Consider the following 23,041-nt stretch of genomic DNA (forward strand, 5'->3'; position numbering starts at 1 on the left):
AGAAGGCAATGACTTGCATCCAGGGCCAACAAGAAAAAATCCTGAATGTTTTTCTATCATTATGGACTGATCAGAATGACAAAAAGAATGTCGCCAGTTTTATTCTATTAAATACAATGTAATTTTTAAGAAATTATATTTTTATAATAAACAGTAACTTAGATTTCTCTTCAATAGATTTTTTCTAAGATTTTTCTAATAAATTTTCTTAAGTTTTTAAATAACGCTTTTTATAAACAGTAAGGTATTAAATTTTTATTTTTTTCAGATAATTTTTGTAAATTCTGATTCATTAATTAGAAAACTACTACTCATTGGTTTTTGAGTAACGTTTTACTGTACCTATTTTTTATTACACTATACACATGTTACAGGCATCTTTAATTTTACTGAAATACATTTACTTTTTTATATTATCTTTTTATTAAGTGTGGTAAGTTCAATCCGGATAATCGGTATTCTACTGTAATAAAAACATGTGTCTGCATTGGCTATTTCTGTGTCTAGACAGGGTGAAGTTAAATTTTATGTTTTTACACTAATTTCTGAGAAGTAAATATAAAATGTTTAAAATTTCACTCAATGCTTAACCAACTTAATTAAATATGTACAGTTAACTATAAAAACCATATAACAAAACTATAAAATTATAGTATAATTATAGAACTACAGAATGGTTCATTCATTTCTGTTTGAATTTATACTAGTAAGATATTTTTCTTATGTCTAATCTATTATTTTTATTAAAATTATTGTTAATAATCTCCAAATTATTGCAATATAAAAATTATTAGTGTATAAAGTATTTTTGACTTGCACTACAACAAATCTGGCAGCTAAAGAGTCTGAAATCAAGACTGAATATAGTCTAAATCCAAAAGAAATATTTCATTTGAAAAATTCCATTTTATTACTTTATTAGGTGATTTGTTAATAAATATTCATATTTACAATATATAAATTGACAATTAATATAATCCACACCTTACCAGCATATGTTGATATGTTCTCTAGATCTTTCGGCTTAACTTAGAAGCCACCATCAGGAGTTTAAATTAAAGCATTAAAATCAAAGTTTAAAAAATCACAATTAAAATTTAAAACAGTCGACTGTCCGGTCCTACTAGTACACTGAAGGAATATACATATACTCCAGTGGATTAAAATGAAATCAAACAGAACCATGTTATCAAAGAGATAATTATTAGATTAAATTATTACTTCTTTATATTTACATATAGTATGTTTTTAAATAATATATCCACATCTTTAAACAATTTTTTTTTCGTTAATTAAATTTTTATTATTACAGTATATATGATATTTTTCCAAATTAGAAGTATTATAATATTTGTAAGAAATATCTAAGATTTTCATGTAATTATTATGATTGTATGTATGACTATTCTATTATATGTTTGGCAAAGCTAGAGTTTTCTGGTTTATTATTTTTAATGGTATTTATATGCTCTTTAGGTGTGGAAAATTTGTAATTGATCATACTCACGTATATAAAGTCGCAATCATCACAAACAAGAATGTAAACTCCGTTTATCAAATTTGGAATCATTATCGTATGATTTTTTATTAAAAATTATTATTAATATATTTAATTAATTTGTTATTAGTAGGATATGGAGGTTTTTTTTTTAATATATTTTTTCAATTTTTGACTAAAAAGTGTAGGTGTATATTCATTTTTTATGAATAATTTATACTTTTTATCACGTAATAATAATTTCATATTGATATTTATATTAATTTTATTATTTATTTTTTTATATAAATTGTTTATATTATGACATAACAGTTAGCAACAGCAATGTTTTTAATTATTTGTATTTCTTTATTTAAGAAAGTTTTATCATGTTTAAGGTATTTTACGGCTCTATATAACAACAAATTAAAAACAGCGATCTTTTGGGACCATGGATGAAATGAATGGTAATTATTGTGTTATTTAATGTGTCTATGATATAATTTAAATTTTATTTTGTTATCTATTTTATTATTATGTATTTTTATATCCAAAAAGGTCAAACTATTATTATTTTCTATTTCCAAGGTAAATTTTAGGTATTTATCAATTTTATAACATTCATTTTGAATATTTTCAATATATATAATTATAGTGTCATCTACATAACGTTTTTACAATAATATATTATGTTGAGTCAGAATTTTATAAATTTTATTTAACATTTGAACAATAATGAAATAAATAAAGATTTTTTTTTTGTCTTCAATCATTTGACTGGTTTGATGCAGCTCTCCAAGATTCCCTATCTAGTGCTAGTCGTTTCATTTCAGTATACCCTCTACATCCTACATCCCTAACAATTTGTTTTAACAAATTTTTTCTAACTGTCAACAATTTTCTACCTAACAATTTTTTCCTTCTACCTGTCCTTCCAATATTAAAGCGACTATTCCAGGATGCCTCAGTACGTGGCCTATAAGTCTGTCTCTTCTTTTAACTATATTTTTCCAAATGCTTCTTTCTTCATCTATTTGCCGCAATACTTCTTCATTTGTCACTTTATCCACCCATCTGATTTTTAACATTCTCCTGTAGCACCACATTTCAAAAGCTTCTAATCTTTTCTTCTCAGATACTCCGATTGACCAAGTTTCACTTCCATATAAAGCAACACTCCAAACATATACTTTCAAAAATCTTTTCCTGACATTTAAATTAATTTTTGATTTAAACAAATTATATTTCTTACTGAAGGCTCATTTCGCTTGTGCTATTCTGCATTTTATATTGCTCCTGCTTCGTCCATCTTCGTCCTACTTCCCAAATAACAAAATTCTTCTACCTCCATAAACTTTTCTCCTCCTACTTTCACATTCAGTGGTCCATCTTTGTTATTTCTACTACATTTCATTACTTTTGTTTTGTTCTTGTTTATTTTCATGCGATAGTTCTTGCGTAGGACTTCATCTATGCCGTTCATTGTTTCTTCTAAATCCTTTTTACTCTCGGCTAGAATTACTATATCATCAGCAAATCGTAGCATCTTTATCTTTTCACCTTGTACTGTTACTCCGAATCTAAATTGTTCTTTAACATCATTAACGGCTAGTTCCATGTAAAGATTAAAAAGTAACGGAGATAGGGAACATCCTTGTCGGACTCCCTTTCTTATAATGGCTTCTTTCTAATGTTCTTCAATTATTACTGTTGCTGTTTGGTTCCTGTACATGTTAGCAATTGTTCTTCTATCTTTGTATTTGAACCCTAATTTTTTTAAAATGCTGAACATTTTATTCCAGTCTACGTTATCGAATGCCTTTTCTAGGTCTATAAACGCCAAGTATGATGGTTTGTTTTTCTTTAATCTTCCTTCTACTATTAATCTGAGGCCTAAAATTGCTTCCCTTGTCCCTATACTTTTCCTGAAACCAAATTAGTCTTCTCCTAACACTTCTTCCACTCTCCTCTCAATTCTTCTGTATAGAATTCTAGTTAAGATTTTTGATGCATGACTATTTAAACTAATTGTTCTGTATTCTTCACATTTATCTGCCCCTGCTTTCTTTGGTATCATTACTATAACACTTTTTTTGAAGTCTGACGGAAATTCCCCTTTTTCATAAATATTACACACCAGTTTGTATAATCTATCAATCGCTTCCTCACCTGCACTGCGCAGTAATTCTACAGGTATTCCATCTATTCCAGGAGCCTTTCTGCCATTTAAATCTTTTAATGCTCTCTTAAATTCAGATCTCAGTATTGTTTCTCCCATTTATCCTCCTCAACTTCCTCTTCTTCCTCTATAACATCATTTTCTAATTCATTTCCTCCGTACAACTCTTCAATATATTCCACCCATCTATCGACTTTATCTTTCGGATTATATATTGGTGTACCAACTTTGTTTAACACATTATTAGATTTTAATTTATGTACCCCAAAATTTTCCTTAACTTTCCTGTATGCTCCGTCTATTTTATCAATGTTCATTTCTCTTTCCACTTCTAAACACTTTTCTTTAATCTACTCTTCTTTCGCCAGTTTGCACTTCCTGTTTATAGCATTTCTTAATTGCCGATAGTTCCTTTTACTTTCTTCATCACTAGCATTCTTATATCTTCTAAGTACATCCATCAGCTGCAATATATCGTCTGAAACCCAAGGTTTTCTACCAGTTCTCTTTATTCTGCCTAAGTTTGCTTCTGCTGATTTAAGAATTTCCTTTTAAACATTCTCCCATTCTTCTTCTACATTTTCTATCTTATCTTTTTACTCAGACCTCTTGCGATGTCCTCCTCAAAAATCTTCTTTACCTCCTCTTCCTCAAGCTTCTCTAAATTCCACCGATTCATCTGACACCTTTTCTTCAGGTTTTTAAACCCCAATCTACATTTCATTATCACCAAATTATGGTCGCTATCAATGTCTGCTCCAGGGTAAGTTTTGCAGTCAATGAGTTGATTTCTAAATCTTTGCTTAACCATGATATAATGTATCTAATACCTTGCAGTATCGCCTGGCTTTTTCCAAGTGTATATTCTTCTATTATGATTTTTAAATTGGGCGTTGGTAATTACTAAATTATACTTCGTGCAAAACTCTATAAGTCGGTCCCCTCTTTCATTCTTTTGCCCAGCTCGTATTCACCCACTGTATTTCCTTCCTTGCCTTTTGCAATGCTTGCATTCCAATCTCCAACTATTATTAAATTTTCATCTCCTTTTACGTGTTTAATTGCTTCATCAATCTCTTCATATACACACTATACCTCATCATCATCATGGGCGCTTGTAGGCATATAGACGTTAACAATCGTTGTCGGTTTAGGTTTTGATTTTATCCTTATTACAATGATTCTATCGCTATGCGTTTTGAAATACTCTACTCTCTTCCCTATCTTCTTGTTCATTATGAAACCTACTCCTGCCTGCCCATTTGAAGCTGAGTTAATTATTCTAAAATCACCTGACCAATTCCTACTACATAATTCCTACTACATCCACATTTATCCTATCCACTTCCCTTTTTAAATTTACTAGCCTACCAACATTTTTTAAACTTCTAACATTCCACGCTCCGACTCATAGAATGTTATTTTTTAATTTTCTGGTGACCCCTTTCCTTAGTAGTCCCCACCCGGAGATCCGAACGGGGGACTAGTTTACCTCCGGAATATTTTACCAAGGAAGGCACCTCCATCATTGCTATATGAAAATGCAGAGAGCCACATTTTCTTGGAAAAAAAGCAGCTGTAGTTTTCCATTGCTTTCAGCTGCACAGTACTCAGAGGACTGAGTGATGTTGATATGGCCGTTTAAGTCATTCTGACTCACGCCCCTAACAACTACTGAAAGAGCTGCTGCCCTCTTTCAGGAATCATTCCTTAGTCTGGTTCTCAACAGATACCTCTCCGATATGGTTGCACCTTCGGTCCAGCTACTCTGTATCCCTGAGCATTCAAGCCCCCTCACCAACGGCAAGGTCTCATGATTCATAGAGGAGGAAATAAAGATTATACAAACAAATTAATATGATCAAAATATGTTGAGAATGCAGTTACTTTACTTTTAACAATCAATATTATAAACAACCATTTGGCATGGCTATGGGTGAACCGTTGTCGGCTATTTTGGCAAATATATTTTTAATTTTTAGAAGATTCTTGTATCAATAACATTCTGACTCAACATAATATACTACTGTAGAAAGGTCATGTAGATGACACTATAATTTTAAATATAATGAAAATGTTCAAACTGAATCAAATATAATATTAAATGAATTTAATAAAATTGATAACTACATAAAATTTATCATGGAAATAGAAAATAATGTTTGAAATTTTTTGATATAAAAATACATAATAAAATAGATAACAAAAAAAAACCTAGAACTACATCGTAAAGACACATTGAATAACAATAATTAATTACCATTCATTTCATCCATGGTTACAAAAGATGGCCGTTTTTAATTCACTGTTATATAGAGCCATAAAAAACCTCAAACACGATAAAACTTTCTTAAATAAAGAAACAGAAATAATTAAAAACATTGCTGTTGTTAACAGTTATAATGTCGGTAATATAAACAAATTATATAATAAAATAAATAAAATGAATATAAATAACATACAAAATTATTACATGATAAAATTTACATAAAAAATGAATATACTTTAATCAATATATGAATATCAATATCTGAACATATTTTAATCAAAAATTGGGGGGGGGAATATATAAATGACTTAAAACCTCCATATCCTACTAATAACAAATTAATTAAATATATTAATAATAATTTTAATAAAAAATCACATGATAATGATTCCAAATTTGATAAACAGGGAGTATACAATCTTGTTTGTGACGATTGCAACTTGATATACGTGGGTATAACAAATCGCAAATATCGCACACGTGCTAAACAGCATATAAATACAATTAAAAATAATAAACCAGAAAACTCTAACTTTGCCAAACGTATAATAGAATATGGTCATACATACAATCATAATATTTTCATGAAAATCTTAGGTATTTCTTACAAATATTATAATACTTCTAATTTGGAAAAGTATCATACACTGTAATAATAAAAATTTAATTAATGAACAAAAATGTTTTAAAGATTATATATTATTTAAAAACATACTAAATATAAACAAACAATAATTTAATCTAATAATTATCTCTTTGACAACATGGTTCTGTTTGATTTCATTTTAATCCATTGGAGAATATGTATATTTCTTCAGTTTACTAGTAGGACTGGACAGTCATGACTGTTTTTAAATTTTTACTATGATTTTTTAAACTTCGACTTCATTCCATTAATTTTAACTCCTGATGATGACTTCCAAGTAAGCTGAAAGATCTAAAGAACATATCAACATGCTGGTAAGGTGGATTATGTTAATTGTTAATTTATTTATTTAACATATCAGCGATACCATGTTTGAGAAATTACTAAAATAGATCAAAGTAATTATTCTAAATAAAATATAATTTATATAATATAAACATGAAAATATTGAAAAAATAACCATTTTTTAAAATTTCTTTTTAAGATCACTTAAATCAACATATATAAAAATCAGCATAAGTATGATAAATTTACAATAAATTTAGAAAAGAACATGTATTAAATCAAATAAAATGCTTTGAGTGATGATTCTATAACATTTAAAGATGTAGAATATTTTAACTACAAAAATACTGGTCTAAAATCTAAAAGAAACCATTAAAAACATATAAATTAAGCTACTGGCAACAAGTAACTAAATGAAATTAATATTAATCCTTACCAACAGCTGCTTCTTGAATTGACTGACGTACAATAAAACAAAGCTTTGCCGGATTTGAATTTAGGCTTTCACTGGCTGAAGAGGAATGTTTCGTATTAAAATGCTGTATTATCTGCGAGGCACAATTGTGCATATCAGTCACTAAATTAATCATTTCTGTAAAAAAAAAATAAATTGCAAAACAATCAATATTTTATATTATTCCTGTTCAATGTAAATGTGTAATATTTTAAATAAAATGTGAAATGATCAAAAGCACTTAAACACAAAAAAATAAATTTCTTTAAATGCAAATGACAACAAACAAATTTTTTTTGAAATTAACAGAAATGAGAATAAAATTTAAAAAAATATTGATAATTATTAAAATGAATGTTCCTTTATTAAAACTGAGAAAAATTAAATTAGCACTTCAGATGTTAAATAAAGTAAACCTCTGTACATTTAACAAACAATTGCTACAGTTAAAGTTATAATTACCTCACTATAATTCAGCTGTCATCCTATGGTCCTTATAAGAAAATAGCGACTCATAGAAAATGAGGGTGTTCTTTAAAATAATTAAATGTGCATAAGATTTACAAAAGTGCAAAAAGGAAACAATTAATGACAGTGCAACACGTCTCTCCCAGTCAACCCAGCTGTATATTTCCAGCCATTTCACATTCACACACCATCTTGTTTCCTACAGTTTGTAGGTCAGATGTCACATGTTATGCTTGCTAGTATTCCATTGGTGTACTTGCCCTTCTTTCCTTAAAAAAATATGTCTGTAAGTATATTCTAGGAGTTGGTATAATAAAAGTACAAAAACTCACTAACTTTGGAAAACACTTAACTTCAAAAATATTGAACTTTGAAACTTTAAAATTTACTAAATTTGAAAATTGCAAATAAAAGAAATATGACCAACAAAACAAAGCAAAATATATTAATTATACAAAACTTACATTTTTAAAAATGCTATTAACTTTGGTATTTCCTTATTTCAAGTTTTTTTTGCCAAGTACAATAAACTTTCATTAACAAATAAATGTTTATCATTTTAGATTAGTATAACGTGTAAAATGTTATGGCACACATAATATTTTTGAGTGACTACAAATATAATAATATTGTTAAATTAAAATGAAAATTTTTACTGTACAGAATAGTAATTTTAAGGTCCATAATTGTCATTAATATAACACACAAAACAAATAAAATAATATTTTAATACCATTGTTAATATTTTATAAGATAAAGGCAAAACTACATATAATTTCTCACTATTGTGATTGTGCATTTGATGATGATGATGATGCACATTGTGCATTTCATCACTATTATGTGAATGAATGCACAAAAAAATAACATAATTAAAATTAAATAATTTTTTGTTTGCTCTCCTTTGATAAATTCAGGGAAGGAGAGGCGAACAAAAAATTTCAAAATACTAGTAATCTACATTATTTGAAAAAAATAAATAATAACAATAACAATAAGAGATAATAACAATGACAAACGAACATTTTTCTAACAAAAATATTTTTTTTTAAAATCAGTTTAAAAATGTAAGTTTAAATGTAATATAAGTTTAAAATTTGTCTTATATTTAAGATCAATTTATATTTGTTGATTGCAGTGTTCTATAATTTATTGTATATATATATATATATATATATATATACATACATATACGTAATTACATACAATATATACATTATCAATTTTGATCACTTACTTATTGATGATACATAAATTAATAATAATGCAGCAAAACTACTGCTTGTCAACAGAATTGTAAAAAAAAGGCAAGTCATTAAACTGTTTTATTACCTTAAAGTCATAAATTAAAATAAAAAGTATCATAAGCTTTAATAATTATATTAGCATCACACCAATGAGTACTAGAAACTTATCAAATTAAATTACGAATAAAAAATTTATTATACTAACGTTGCTTAAGAGAATTATTACGAAGATAATGTTCACAATGTGTAACTAACGGTGCTAAACAAGGATACTGGCTAGCAGCAGTTATACACTGGTGAGCAGTATTTTCATTCAAACTCTGTGGTAAACATTCAGCATACAAGTAATGTAAAATAGTGCCTAAAACATCTTCTGATAATCCAGTTAATGGAGGAGGTTCTTGTTTCCAATCTAAATCTGGTGCACATAACTTTAATATACAAGAATGAACTGCAAACTGAAAACAAAACAAAAAATACATTAACTATACAGTTATACTTAAAGCTATATCCTAACAGTTAAAAGTGACCTGACATGACACAAACTACTTCTGAAAATGGAAATAACTATTCTCAAAAATTACAAGCATTCCTTCTCAGGTTTACAAGGGAAGTGAACAAAGAAGTACTTCCTGCTGAGCCAAATTATTGAACTTCAGCATGCCAAACCCACTAAAATAAAAGTGATATTTAGTTCTTCAAATGACAGCTTTACTTATACCTCTGATAACCAAGGGGATTGGTTAAGTATTATTTTCAGAGAAAGAGATTCTGTTTGATGCCTCTTATACCTCAGGTCCTCTATATAATAATTAAGACTGGAACACATAGTGTAAAATAACAAATAACAAAAAGACTGGCAGTAAATTATATACATAGATGTATAATCATACTACCTAACTTATTTAAATAGCTCTCAACTGACAGTTACCTCAAAAAATACTTTAAAAGTAATTCAAGACAAGTACATTTTTAACAGGGTTATCAATTTAAATTCTTACATAATATTTTGTTCAATGGATCTAAAAAATTTGAGAACAACATATCATGAACATTATATTTAATGATAAGCTTGAAAAATATTCAACGAGTCTTACTCATATGCAGTGTTATGAGTATTTCATGGACAGCAGGCAGTAAATTGATGAGCCATGTGTGTTTTTCATTATTAATATAGTTCATATAATCCAAGGCCAACCCTTCATTCACTTTTACTGTCTTATTTAATACAATAAGAATATAACAAGTCCATATTCATGCTGAACTAATAGTATTTGACATTTCATTATAAGGAAAAAAAGATTAGAGATGTATTCAACTATCTCTTCTTTCAATATTGAAAGAACGGTATAAAATCTGTTAAGACAATTAAGTTATAAATTGTTTTTATCAAGTATGTCATCAGAAAAGAGTAAAAATTACATTGCAAATAAATAGTACAAAATTATCAATTCCATTATTAACCCAGACAGTAATTTTGAAAAATTGATGCATTGTGAAGATTTTGAGTGAGAAATATGGTTTGGTACATATTCAAATAAGTTTAAAAATGTGCTTGAAAAGTGCTGCAGTGAGTTTCATGTTTAATGGTGTAACATGAATGGTGGGGAATAAAATGTAACATATGACAGCCAGGTACAGATTTACTGGCACAGATTCAAATTACATATTTTCTTTAATCTATCTGATGGTTGTTTTTGCAGTAGCAATACACAATTTATGCAGGAGTGGTCATGATTATGAATCTTTGTTAATATTGAAAGCTAATAAGTTTTATTTTACTAATTTATATAATTAGATTACTCTTAACTACTGTACACCTATTATTCAACAAATATAATAAGAAAGAGTCTGCAATAAGATTCAAAGTTTATAGTATGAAAATTTTAATAAATTAAAAAAACTATTTTTAAGCATACATAAGTACCAAAGAATAGTGTTTCAGAATTCAACATTTCTTGGAAAAATTTATAACAAAGTGGGTTAAAACATAAAATTTTCAACAAATTTATAATAAAATTAAACCTGATTATCTTAAACAGTTAAAGAAGTTATCAAATGTATTCTGTAAAATTATAACTGCAGATCCTTTTACTTTCTTAAACATGCAGCTTTCTGATGTTTATTAAATAAAATTTATAAAACACTAAAACAATTACCTTCTTATTATTACTAGCGGTTATTGAAAGGTCAGAAAAATAACCATCTTCTAATGCTGGTAAAAATGAAAATGGGGAATCTAAAACAGGAGCTGGTTCAGATGGACTAGCTCTTTTGCAATGCAATAAACACCACCCATCACAAGTCATCATCATGTCAGATGGATCAGGCTGGTTAACCTGTTAAGAAATATTAAATATAATCAAAAATGTATTTATAAATACATTTAACATTACATATAAAATACAATGTATATGTTTAAATACTAGTCATTGCATGTTCACACACACACAATTATAAATTTTATATCTATATATTTGTTTAATTTAAATACAGTTAATTTTTGAAGAGTTGCATAACCACAAATACACTCGTAAAGAAAGTAAATTTACCTTAAACTCAATAATGTGGCCAGCGTATGCACCAAAACGAATAAAAATACCACCAGTTATATTAAAAACATCATATGTATCACAACTAAACAATGGAAGATCTTCAGCACCAGATGCAATGACCCAACTAACATCACCACTTTCATCTAACTTCATTATAGTCCTAAAACAATCAATAAATTTAACTTAACAAAACCAATCAATAACAATTTTATCATTGTAATATATAATTTTGGTAATAGAATGTGCTCTGTTTCTGACAGTGCTCTGTTTTTCCATGGGTTTATTTGATCTCTCTAGATAAGTACAGGGCAGTCCATTTCTATTACTCAGAAGCAAAAATTCGTAAGGAATCCATACTTGATGTGAGATGGTACAAACTTAATCATATACAAGTCTAAATAAAGTATTATTTTTTTAATCATTCAAAAGGTAATGGTTAAATAATAGCTTGAATAATATAATTAATCAATAAATTAAAACCTAATATAATTTTTTAACGATATATATTCTAATACAGACCTTAAAAATAAATACCAATTAAACAAATAACTTAGTAGGGTAAGAAGGGTAGGAGGGTCTCCAATCAGGTACAGCTTTACGAGACGCACCTCAGCAACTAGTTTGGTTGTTTTTTTTACAATCCACAGGTTAGAAACAAGATTCCCTGGGGATTTTAGGAATTCAGTCATTCCTTCATTGTTAATCAATAAAAAAGCAGCTACATAATTAGTGACTTAATGTGTAGCAATTTGCATATAATTTTGCATTAAAATTATACGCAAATTGTTACAGATTGGGCCACAGTTGACTCAATTCCAAAGGTATTATTTATCTACAGAAAGGGGAAGGATACAGGACAGTCACTCTGCAGAGGAAATCTAACTGCATTAATTTAGTCTTCCCCATGACCTGTCATTTTTAATATCTTGTAACCAGATGTCTGTTCCACATCTTGTGTAAAACATAACACAAAAATAAAGGATGTAAAAAAAAAGATAAAATACTAATTACCAAAGCCACATTTAACAATCTGGCTGTCTTTTATTAAGAAACTGAATAACACACTATTTGCATTTATTAGTGCTTAGTAAGCACAGTAGTTGATTCTAATTAAAATTTTTAAGAATATTTTTGAAGGAATGATTGTGGTTAAAAATTTCTTTTGCGTGAAAGTAATTGGATGAAACTGAAAATGGAAAAATTACAAACAAAAGATGCAACTCAAATGTAGGTCATCAAGTATCAGTAGGATGTCACCTGAGCTACTAAGGCAATTAACTATTTTAACTTGTTAATTTAAATTTTGAGCTCTTAATACTAATTCTAATAAATAATACCTTCAACTGTATTGTGAACATCAGAATGAGAACCATTTAAAGGCTCTTCTAATCTTATTAATTACTAATACACACGGTAAACAAATTCCACTCCTCCTGATATAATAACAGAAAACAATGTAAAAACTTGTATATACTTATGTAAAAATAATAATTTTAGATTACTACAAAAAACTCTCAACTCATTAAAATAATTTTTTTTTAAATTATAAAAATAACAGCAGCTAAGCTGAAGTTGTTAAAAAGTATGACTAATACTAAAATCAAATCAAGTCCAAATTACCCTTCAATGCCAGATTTCTCTGGTGGGCCTGCACCAGTGTTACATTGAAGAATACATTCTACAACCTGAAATTAAATAAAGATAGTAAAATTATTATTATTATAAATAAAATTATAGATGAAAAAATAATTAATTGTTAGGAAACTTTTTACGTAAATAATAATATTAATTGTTTTACAAAAATTATAACCGATAAACATCAGTGCGATAGCTTAAAAAATATACTTTTGAGAGAATAAATAAATATCTTATGGCAAAAACTGGAACACAATTTTTTTTTTTAAATTCTACCAAAAGACCAACATCATCATCAAATAGTACCATGTTTATTTCTTGATCCTTAGATTGTACTCTGATGTAATATTTCACCTTTAATGTATTTAGACCTTTTCACGAACAAGTTTAAAAGCAACCGATACTTAATACATGCTTATTTTATCCGTTTTTTAAATAGTAGTTAACATAATTCATCTTTTACTCATCACAGCTAAGTCTTACCACAATCCCATTAAAACCGCATCTTTCTACATATATCAAAACACTATTTTATTGACAATTATAAAGATTTCAGATTGATTATGCAGCTGTTTTTACATTTATCTGCTTTTGCATTCTATCATAATTTTTTTTTTGTTAATAATTCTTGGACACAGAGTTTATTCACTTTGTAAAGAGACTATTCATACTCTTCCACTAAGCAACATAACTCAGTTTATAAATCATTAACCTCTACTGCCTTATTTCTGCACAAACCCTACAGAGCTCTACGGGGGTATTCCATTCTAATTCAACAAAATTTTATTACATCACTATTTTTTATTTCTGATGATATTTGGTATATGATAACTACCCACCTTGTAGTGGCCAAAACGTTTTTTTTTTTATATTTAAAGATTTTTTTTCTTGAGTAATAGACTATTTTGTAATTCACCAACAGGTAAAAGCAGCCAACCATCTGTCACTTTTTCCATGAGCTGTAGCATTCTTCTTTTAGGTCATAAAGGGCTTTTTGGAAAGAGTAAAGATAGAACGTCATCTTGCTGTACTCAAAATTCATTATGTTAACATATCCAAATCTTGTAATGTTTACTGAAATTAAGTTTACAAATAGCTGTTTTTTTTTTTCAAATTTTGGCCGAAAATAAATAATGAAGGGCTTAAGGCAACAGGCCTGTTTTTTTACCTTTTAACTCTTAGGTACTAGCAGTACTTATAAAAAAAAAATTAGACTGTTACCGAGTGTCCTTCATTAAAAAAGATGGCCACCAAATAGTAAGATTTTGAAAATGTTTTATTTTTGGGGTCCAAAAACCACATGTGGGACAGGAGGCAAAAATCTGAAATGTTTACAGCAGGAAGTAATTTTTATGTACTTTAAAACCATATAAAATCTATTTTGTTACTCAAAGGGATTGACAAGTAATGCAGCCAACAAAACAACTTAAAACACAGTTTTAAGTTGTGAAGAATGTAACCAAAACATTCACAGCATGCATTTTTTCAGATAACAGTGTAGGCCTACTATGCAAAATATTTTGATATGTCTATTAATGTGATAGCTTACTATCAGCTATTCTAGAGCTTATTCAGCTTATTATATAGCTTATTCTATATACTTTGTTACTTAAAGTAAGACTAATACAAACAAACTCATGTTTAAACACGAAAGAGAACAATCATGCATGTTTGCGTAATCCTGAATGTAAGCACTGTAGAAGGCTCAGTTACTGTTTTGATGTGATTTTTTTCTATTGCTGCTAGTGTTAATACTGTGGTTAGGTAATGTACACTTGTTTATAAAGTAATTTTATAGGCAGTGAACTTCTCTTTTATAAGATATCTTTTATTAATTAGAGAAATTTTTATTTTAGCTGTACAGAAACTGGGATAAAACAAAGTGAGGTGCAATTGGTAGTTTTATAATTTTATAGTAACTGTATTGTTATTGTAAGAACCCTTGCATTAAAAAATGGATTATGAAGTGTTCAATTGGCATTCTCATTGAAACAGTGTCACAAATTGACTTACAATAGATCTTCAGTATTGCATGATATTTTAGTTTACTGAGCAGCAAATAACACTGATATCTTTAAGAAGTGGATGTACTGAAACAAAAAATATCTATACTTTTCATAAAACCAAAATTTAGATAAATATTTTCATATTAATGGGAAAAGTTGCTCTGACCCATTTAGCTGTCACACTAAACCGGTTAAGAAATCTCTTCAAGAAATATCTTTGACACTTTCAACAAGCAATTCAAATTTAAAATTAATTCCAGGTAAAACACTACAAAATGCTTAAACAAAATACAAAAAACCACAAGATGATACAGAAAGCAAACCGGAATGTCAAGATATATTTGAGCCTCCATGTGTTATAGTTGAGTCTGTGAATAAAGCAGCGCAAAGGAACCAATTTTAAAAAATAGTTACAAAAATAGCCAAGTCAGTTACCAGTAAATTAAACAATTCCTTTGATTTAAACATTTCTACAGAAGAAACCAGTTTAGTACCACAAAATTATGCTGATTTAGGTAGGGAATAAGAAGAATTAATCATTAAAATAAAGGATAAAATGAAAACAGTTACATCAATCCAGGAAAAAATTAATATTTTAAGTTTATTACCAAGCAGCTAGAGCATTCAAAAAATTTTAGATGAGTTTAGTGTTAGTCAGTCCAAATAGTTGGTTAAAACCAGTGGAATTTTTCCACAAATCGGCAAAAAGAAACCCAGTCACGTAATTGGTGAAAATGTTATTAAATGTGTCCAAGATTTTTACTAGAATGATGAGCACAGCTGAATGATGCCAGGCAAGAAGGATTATATCTCTGTAAGAAATGCTGATGGGAATAAAATTAATATTCAAAAAGGGCTTATCTTATGTAACTTAAATAATTGTACACAGCTTTCAAAGAAAAACAATTTAAAAACTGGTTTTTCAAAATTTGATGATTTCAGACCTAAATTTATATTCTGGCTGGTGGGTCAGGTACTCACTCAATTTGTGTGTGTGTGTCACCCACCAAAATGTAAAACTCATGTTAACTGCTCTAAAAATGAAATTTGATTATAAAATTCTCCTTTTAACCATGATATGTGATATAGAAAATGAAACATGCATGCTGTCACACTGTGAAAAATATACAGGCACTGATGAATTGCTCAGATTACTGCAAGAGAGCTGGGATGATTTTGATTCTGAAATTATCTTCAAATAGTAGGTCTCTGTTGATCATTATGAAATAACTCCTCAAATTCTTCCATTCAAGAGTAATTAGATAAACTTACTGAAAATTTAAATAATCTAAAATGAATCATTTTGTTGCAAAGAAATAAGTTAATTTCCTCAACATTAAAAAGGAAAACTTACTGAAGGATGAATGTATTGTACTGGGAGACTTCTCTCAAAATTTTCCTTTTGTGATACAGGATGAAGTCCAGTCATATCACTGGTCAAAACCTTACGCCACAGTACATATATTTTAAAAATGGAAGAAAATTACAAAGCCAAAGCAACTGTGTGATTAGAGAGTACTTGAAGCACAATACTACATCGTTCTTCTGGGCAAGTTATAAATAATATAACAACACTTACTACAAGTTAAACAATTTTTTTTTCTGATGGCTCCTCAGCCCAGTATAAAAACAAAAAAAATTTCATAAATTTTTGCTACCATCAAGATTTTGAAATCACAGCTGAATGTAATTTTTTTGCCTCATCATGGAAAAGGACCATGTGTTGGAATTGGTGAAATTTTAAAAAGGACCGTGACTAAAGCATGGCTTCAAAGAACAGTCAACAATCAAATTGTTACACCTTCTGAAATGTACAATTATTGCAAAGACAATATTAAAAACATAAAACTTATTTTCTGCTTTAATAAGGATGTTAAAGAGACTGAAGAATATCTCGGTTCTCGTTATCAGGTAATCACAACAGCCCCAGAAACAAGAACCTTTCACAGTTATGTTCCAACAAGTCAGAAATGTATTCTGAATGTCCAGGCAATCTCTGAATAAGAAACATTTACACAAGGACATTAGTGTTTCTGATTGCTTTATGGGTTTACCAAAGCCAAAATGTAAAAATTATGTCTGCCGTGTATACACGATGGCAAGTGTTGGTTAGGTGAAGTTCATTGAAATCAAAATACATGAAAATGAAGAGGAAGAATATTGAATACATTTTTTCCCTTCGCAGGGTCTTGGTACTTCATTCAAGAAATCATTGAGGGATAATCAAACATGGGGGTTCAACTGAAAAATATTTTAAAGATTCTCACACCTTCAGAGCTTTTTCAACTATTGGAAGACGACACAACTTACACCAAAGATGAATGAGGACTTATCAGTTCTACTCAATAAAAAAATGGCAAGAACACTAAATTATGTTAGTTAAATTTTTTTATCAAAAAGTGCAAGATTTATTAACTTGAGCATTAGCAGGAGTAAAATATGGTAAAAGTGAATTGAAAAACTTGTTAATGTATTTGAATTATCATTTTGTAATTGACTATTTATTAATTATCAATTTACTCATTCTAATGAGTTTGGTTGTAATTTTTATAATCTGCAAAAATACACAACATCAGTATTGAATATGTTGTTTATGGTTAGAAGGAACAGTGTTTTTAGCGGTTTTGTTGGCTTCATTACTCATCAACCACTTTGAGTAACGAAGTAGATTTTATATGGTTTTAAAGTACATAGAAAGTCCTTCCTGCTGTAAACATTTCAGATTTTTTCCTCCTGCCCCACATGTGGTTTTTGGACACCAAAAATGAAACATTTTCAAAATCTTACGATTTGGTGGCCATCTTTTTTAATGACAGACACTTGGTAACAATCCAATTTTTTTTATGTACTACTTGTATGTAATAGTTAAAAGGAAAAAAACAGGCCTGTTGCCCTAAGACCTTCATTATTTATTTTCGGCCCAAAATTTGAAAAAAAACAATTTATAAACTAACTTCAGTAAGCATTACAAGATTTGGTTATGTAAAAAAATTAATTCTGAGTACACTAAGATGAAATTCCATCTTTACTCTTTCCAAAAAGCCCTTTTTTGACCCCTTTGTAAGATGTAAAATAAGAATCCTACAGCTCATGAAAAAGGGACAAAAATGGCTGTTTTTGCTTGTTGGCGAATTAGAAAATAGTCTACTACAAAAGAAAATTTTTTTTTTAAATATAAAAAACTATTTTTTGGCCACCACAAGGTGGGTAGTTATCATATACCAAATATCATCAAAATCAAAAATAGTGATCCAATAAAAGTTTTGAAAATTTGTTGAATTAAAATGGAATACCCCTAATAAATTTTGATCTCAAAATAGTATTTTCTCAGAGTTCATCACCAATTTTAAATACTATGAAATACAAAGATACACAACTTAAATGGTAAAAATTACAAACCTTAAACACTATTTTATGATACCTTAAATACTTCTTTTTTTTGATTAGAAAACTGATGCAAACAACTTCAATTGAAATCCTAATTTAATTCTATATTACCTTATAGAATTTGATACTTTTGATAAAATAAGATATTATGCTGGTTAGGTCTATTCCAAATTTGGAGAACCAAATCTAAATCAGGGTAATCCTCATCTGTTTTTGTTACTATTATTTTTAAATAACTTTTTTCCATCTTGAAAATGAAATTCCAGGATTACAACTAAGAAAGCCACCACTGAATTTATAAAATTGCAACATATTAAATGGATAAATGCAAAATGGACAATGACATGAAATTCTATTTCAGTGTGTTCATCTTTTGGAAATTCAATTCACAGTAATGCAACATAAAAAAGTAGTCATAACTGCAAGCAATGAGATGGATGTAGTGATAATTGAATTTCTAACTATCATATAGTTTGTTCAGCTAGAACAAGAAATTAAAACATTTGTTCTGAAATTGAAATTTAATAAAAGTAAAACTTTTTGTAATTTAGAATACACATAAATAAATGTATTTGTGTATCTGTTACTTCAAAATAACTTAAAAAAAAAAAATGTAAGTCAACTGAAAAAGATAGATTTACTTTCACTGCGGGAAAAAATGAGCAAAGCCTATTTTCAAAGAATAGAATAGAATAGATTGTCTATTATAAAAGTTCTAGACAATTAGCTGTCATTATTGGAACCTGTTTTAAAAGTGATGAACTAGATAAGATGGGTATAAATGAGCGCAAAGGTGCAATGCATCATGAGAAAGCTGCTTCACTGATTCATAGTCTGACAAATGTGTATAATAAATAATGTATTTGATGCAGCCTAATAAAAAGTTCCTAAATTCTGGCCTACAGAAGTCTTTTAAAGTGCAAAAAAAAAGTTTCATTACACTTTAAATAAATAACAGTGAAAATATATTAAGAATATATAATTTAGTCTAGTAAATAAAAAATTATTCCTTTATTTTAACATTAAATAATGAATCTCAAATTCCACGCATGTAAAGCACAAATGAAGAAGCTGAATAAAAACTCTCTAACATTTGTCTCCCACAGTTCTTCCTGAAAAAATAAAAGACCTCAAATAATATTCTAAAACACTTTTATAAGTGATTAGATATAATTCCACACAATTTAAAAATATATAATTAAACTTAGTAACTTTACTAGCTTCACTGGTAACACAAATGTGCCACAACAAAATTGCATAGCAACTGAAATATATTTCACATCAACTAGGTAACTGTGCCTGTCCCAACTCTTAACAATCACTTTCAACTGAAATTAATCAGAAAAAAACAAAAAGTGATTAAAACAAAAGATGAACAGCAGTCTTAATGGAACATTAGAACAATAAAAGTATAAGGATTAGATCTTTTAACCAAGTAAAATTGATCTATATAAATTTCATAAAATTATTTTGGTTCTAATATAAATTAATTGTTTACAATAAATAAATGCCCCATCTTTTTCATACACACTAAATTTTGAAATTACAAATACATCTACATATATCTAACATACAATATACTCAGTAACCAAGAAAACTGTATTCAAATTTGGGGTGTCCTAGATACGCTAACTTAAAAACATAAAATCTATAATTAAGCTATTACATAAAATTTTGATGTTACTACTGTTTATATAGTATAATACAGAAAAGAGAATAATATAACCATAAGGTACATTACACAAAAAAAGACTACTAGTATTAATTTAATGTGCATTAATAAACGACGTCTAACTTTTAATTACATTAAAAATAATAAATTTCGCTCACCTCCCAAGTGCCCAAATACGAATGGGCAGCCATAATCCGATAAAGGTATTAGGTCAAACAAAATAACACAATAATTCTACTGTTTACTAACTGTAAAACGAAGATAATAAAACGTTAAACATTTTAAAACTGTTTTATAAGACTAACTAAAACTAAACTCCTAAATAACACATAATTATTACACTACACACCAGCCCAAAATTTTCGGCTTGACAACCCATATGACAGACAAACCACAGCCACTGTTATCAAAACACGAGTATTGTGAGCCATAGTCACTCACGAGTATTAAAAACACAAAAATTGTTATCACACGAATAATTTGTAATTTTTGACAATAATTTTTTTTCTGTTAATTTATTACAATATAAGATATGAATTGGTGTCTGTCCGTTTAATCATTTTTGTACGTAGATATGAGACTTGTATGTTATTTTCTATGGAGTTTTCAAATTGATTTCCTTATGTAAATTTTGAGCATAATATTAAATACTTCAATTTTAGATTTGAAAACCAAAGTTAATGAAATTGTCAATACTAAGAAGTCGTGACGCTTTAAAATATGTTTTTCTTATTGATCGACTATCGATTGATAGCCGCTTAATTTAAAATCTTATTTTTGTTCTTACTAGTATTTTGTGCTTCATATCTAGTGATCTGGAGCTCGAAAAATATGAATACTATTTTAATTAAAAACTGATAATACCGGGTTATGCAGCAGTAGTAATAATAAGTCAACAACAATAATAAAATAATCGAAACACCCATAGTATTTTAATAATATATTTGTATTTAAAAATAAAATTACAACTATGATAAAAATTAGTGAGGCTAACAGTAACAATTACATCAGATGTAAAAGTTTCAATAATACAGTTAAATCTGTTTTAGATGAAAAAGTTATTTTTTTTATTTTTTTAGTTTAAAACTACTATAAATCTCACCTTGAAGTTAATTATTCTTCCAAAGAAAATTGGAAAAAATATTCTTCCAAAATTCTGAAAAAATCTTTTTGAGGAGCCCTCAGAAAATTCCCCTGAGGAAGGTATTGATAAACAGCTACAATATGACATTGAAAGAATGCTTACTGTACGTTCATTTAAAAGAGAGTTATTCAAAAATTCTTAATGTTTTTAGCATTTTCTCATGTTCTATCATTCTGTTGAAAAATTATATTATTTTCTTAGCATACATTATTTAAATCATTTCAGAATAATAAATTTCATAATTTTAGGTACAGGAACTTCCCACTCCTTTACCATTATTACCCATGAAGTAGCACTACTTCAGAGATAATAAAAGGAGCTACTGAGTTGTTACCTGGAAAGATAAAGAAAATCCTAAACTAGATTCTAGCTAGATTAGGGTTTTCTCTTGATTTTTCTAGAATCACGTTACACAAAATTAATAAACAAAAAAAAGTGATTGAAATCCAATTTAATACGTAAAAATAGTAGTGAAGAAAATGTGTGTATATAATGAATAAAATCATTACAAAATAAAATAGTTCAAAAGGCATATTTAAAAACTTATAGAATAATGTTTTTAGCTTAGAATTTAATAATACAAAAATATTTACAATACCTTAAACGCAGACTCTAATCCTTTTTGACTGGCTATTTTCATTGAATTGTACTCTGTGAGTAATTTGGAAATCCAGTGTATTAAAAATTTCATATGATATAGAACTTCAAAGTAACTTCTGTTTAACTTCAAAATATCACCAGTTTTCATGAATAAAGTAAAAATTTCTTATTTCACTGCTGTCAATTTCAGGAAAAAACTGGGCTGTAAGTCACAAAGTCCTAACTAAAAAATATATTTGATGTATTGAATAACAAATTTTGAAAAAAAAAAATCTCAAATACACTATATAAAAATCTATACTTTAAAATTAATTTAATCATTATGTTTTTATACTATCTATTGACTGTGAGAAAAATAACTAAATATATTATCAACTGAACAGTGTTAAAATCCTGCCAACAGTTTATTTAAAGCTATTATTTAATTTTGATAGCATTTCAAAAAAATGAGGTGGCTATAAGCACAAAAATCTAGTTTTTTCAAAAAACATACTGAGGCAAAAGGAAACAACGAGGATTAAAGGAGCCTCTTCCAGAAACAATAAACCAAGAGGAGTGTCAAACAACCTATAACAGTGAAAACAACAAAAAGTACCCAGACAAATAATAAAGGATATATATATATATATATATACACACACACACACACACACACATATATTATTTTTCTAAAGTTAAATCTTTTAAGAATCATATTCCTCTGTATTAATATATTCCTCTGTATTAATATACAAATTATATTTATTTGATCGACTAAGTACAGAATAATAAATAAAGTAGGATGACACTTACCTTATTCATTATGCATGCAAAAGCACTTTCGCAAATTTCTTACATCATCAATTGCATTAAATTACTTTTACAAATTAAATTAAAAATTAATTTCAATAATTGACATCATGTTTTTCTATATATGGAATTTTTAATTTAAAAAAAAAAAATTAATTTTTAAATATAATATAAAAATAATTTTTAATATTAATAAGTAATTTGATCTGAATAATTTGTAAAAGTAAT

General features: G+C 27.9%; 1 protein-coding gene across 4 annotated transcripts in view; it reads right to left on the reverse strand.

Moving 5' to 3' along the window:
• LOC142323850 (uncharacterized) overlaps positions 1 to 20,666 on the reverse strand; it is a 69,367-nt gene extending 48,701 nt beyond the window's left edge. For all 4 annotated transcript variants that reach the window (XM_075364137.1, XM_075364135.1, XM_075364134.1 and 1 more), the window contains exons 1-6: positions 20,439 to 20,666; positions 13,201 to 13,265; positions 11,578 to 11,740; positions 11,185 to 11,364; positions 9,231 to 9,483; positions 7,293 to 7,448 (exon numbers count right to left, since the gene is read on the reverse strand). In XM_075364137.1, the coding sequence (XP_075220252.1) occupies positions 7,293 to 7,448; positions 9,231 to 9,483; positions 11,185 to 11,364; positions 11,578 to 11,740; positions 13,201 to 13,265; positions 20,439 to 20,471 (850 nt within the window). In that variant the 5' untranslated portion in view covers positions 20,472 to 20,666. The remainder of the gene's footprint in view (positions 1 to 7,292; positions 7,449 to 9,230; positions 9,484 to 11,184; positions 11,365 to 11,577; positions 11,741 to 13,200; positions 13,266 to 20,438) is intronic.
• Positions 20,667 to 23,041: the final 2,375 nt, after the last annotated feature.

Source organism: Lycorma delicatula, chromosome 4 (genome assembly GCF_047948215.1).
Source record: "Lycorma delicatula isolate Av1 chromosome 4, ASM4794821v1, whole genome shotgun sequence".
Classification (NCBI taxonomy): Eukaryota; Metazoa; Arthropoda; class Insecta; order Hemiptera; family Fulgoridae; genus Lycorma; species Lycorma delicatula.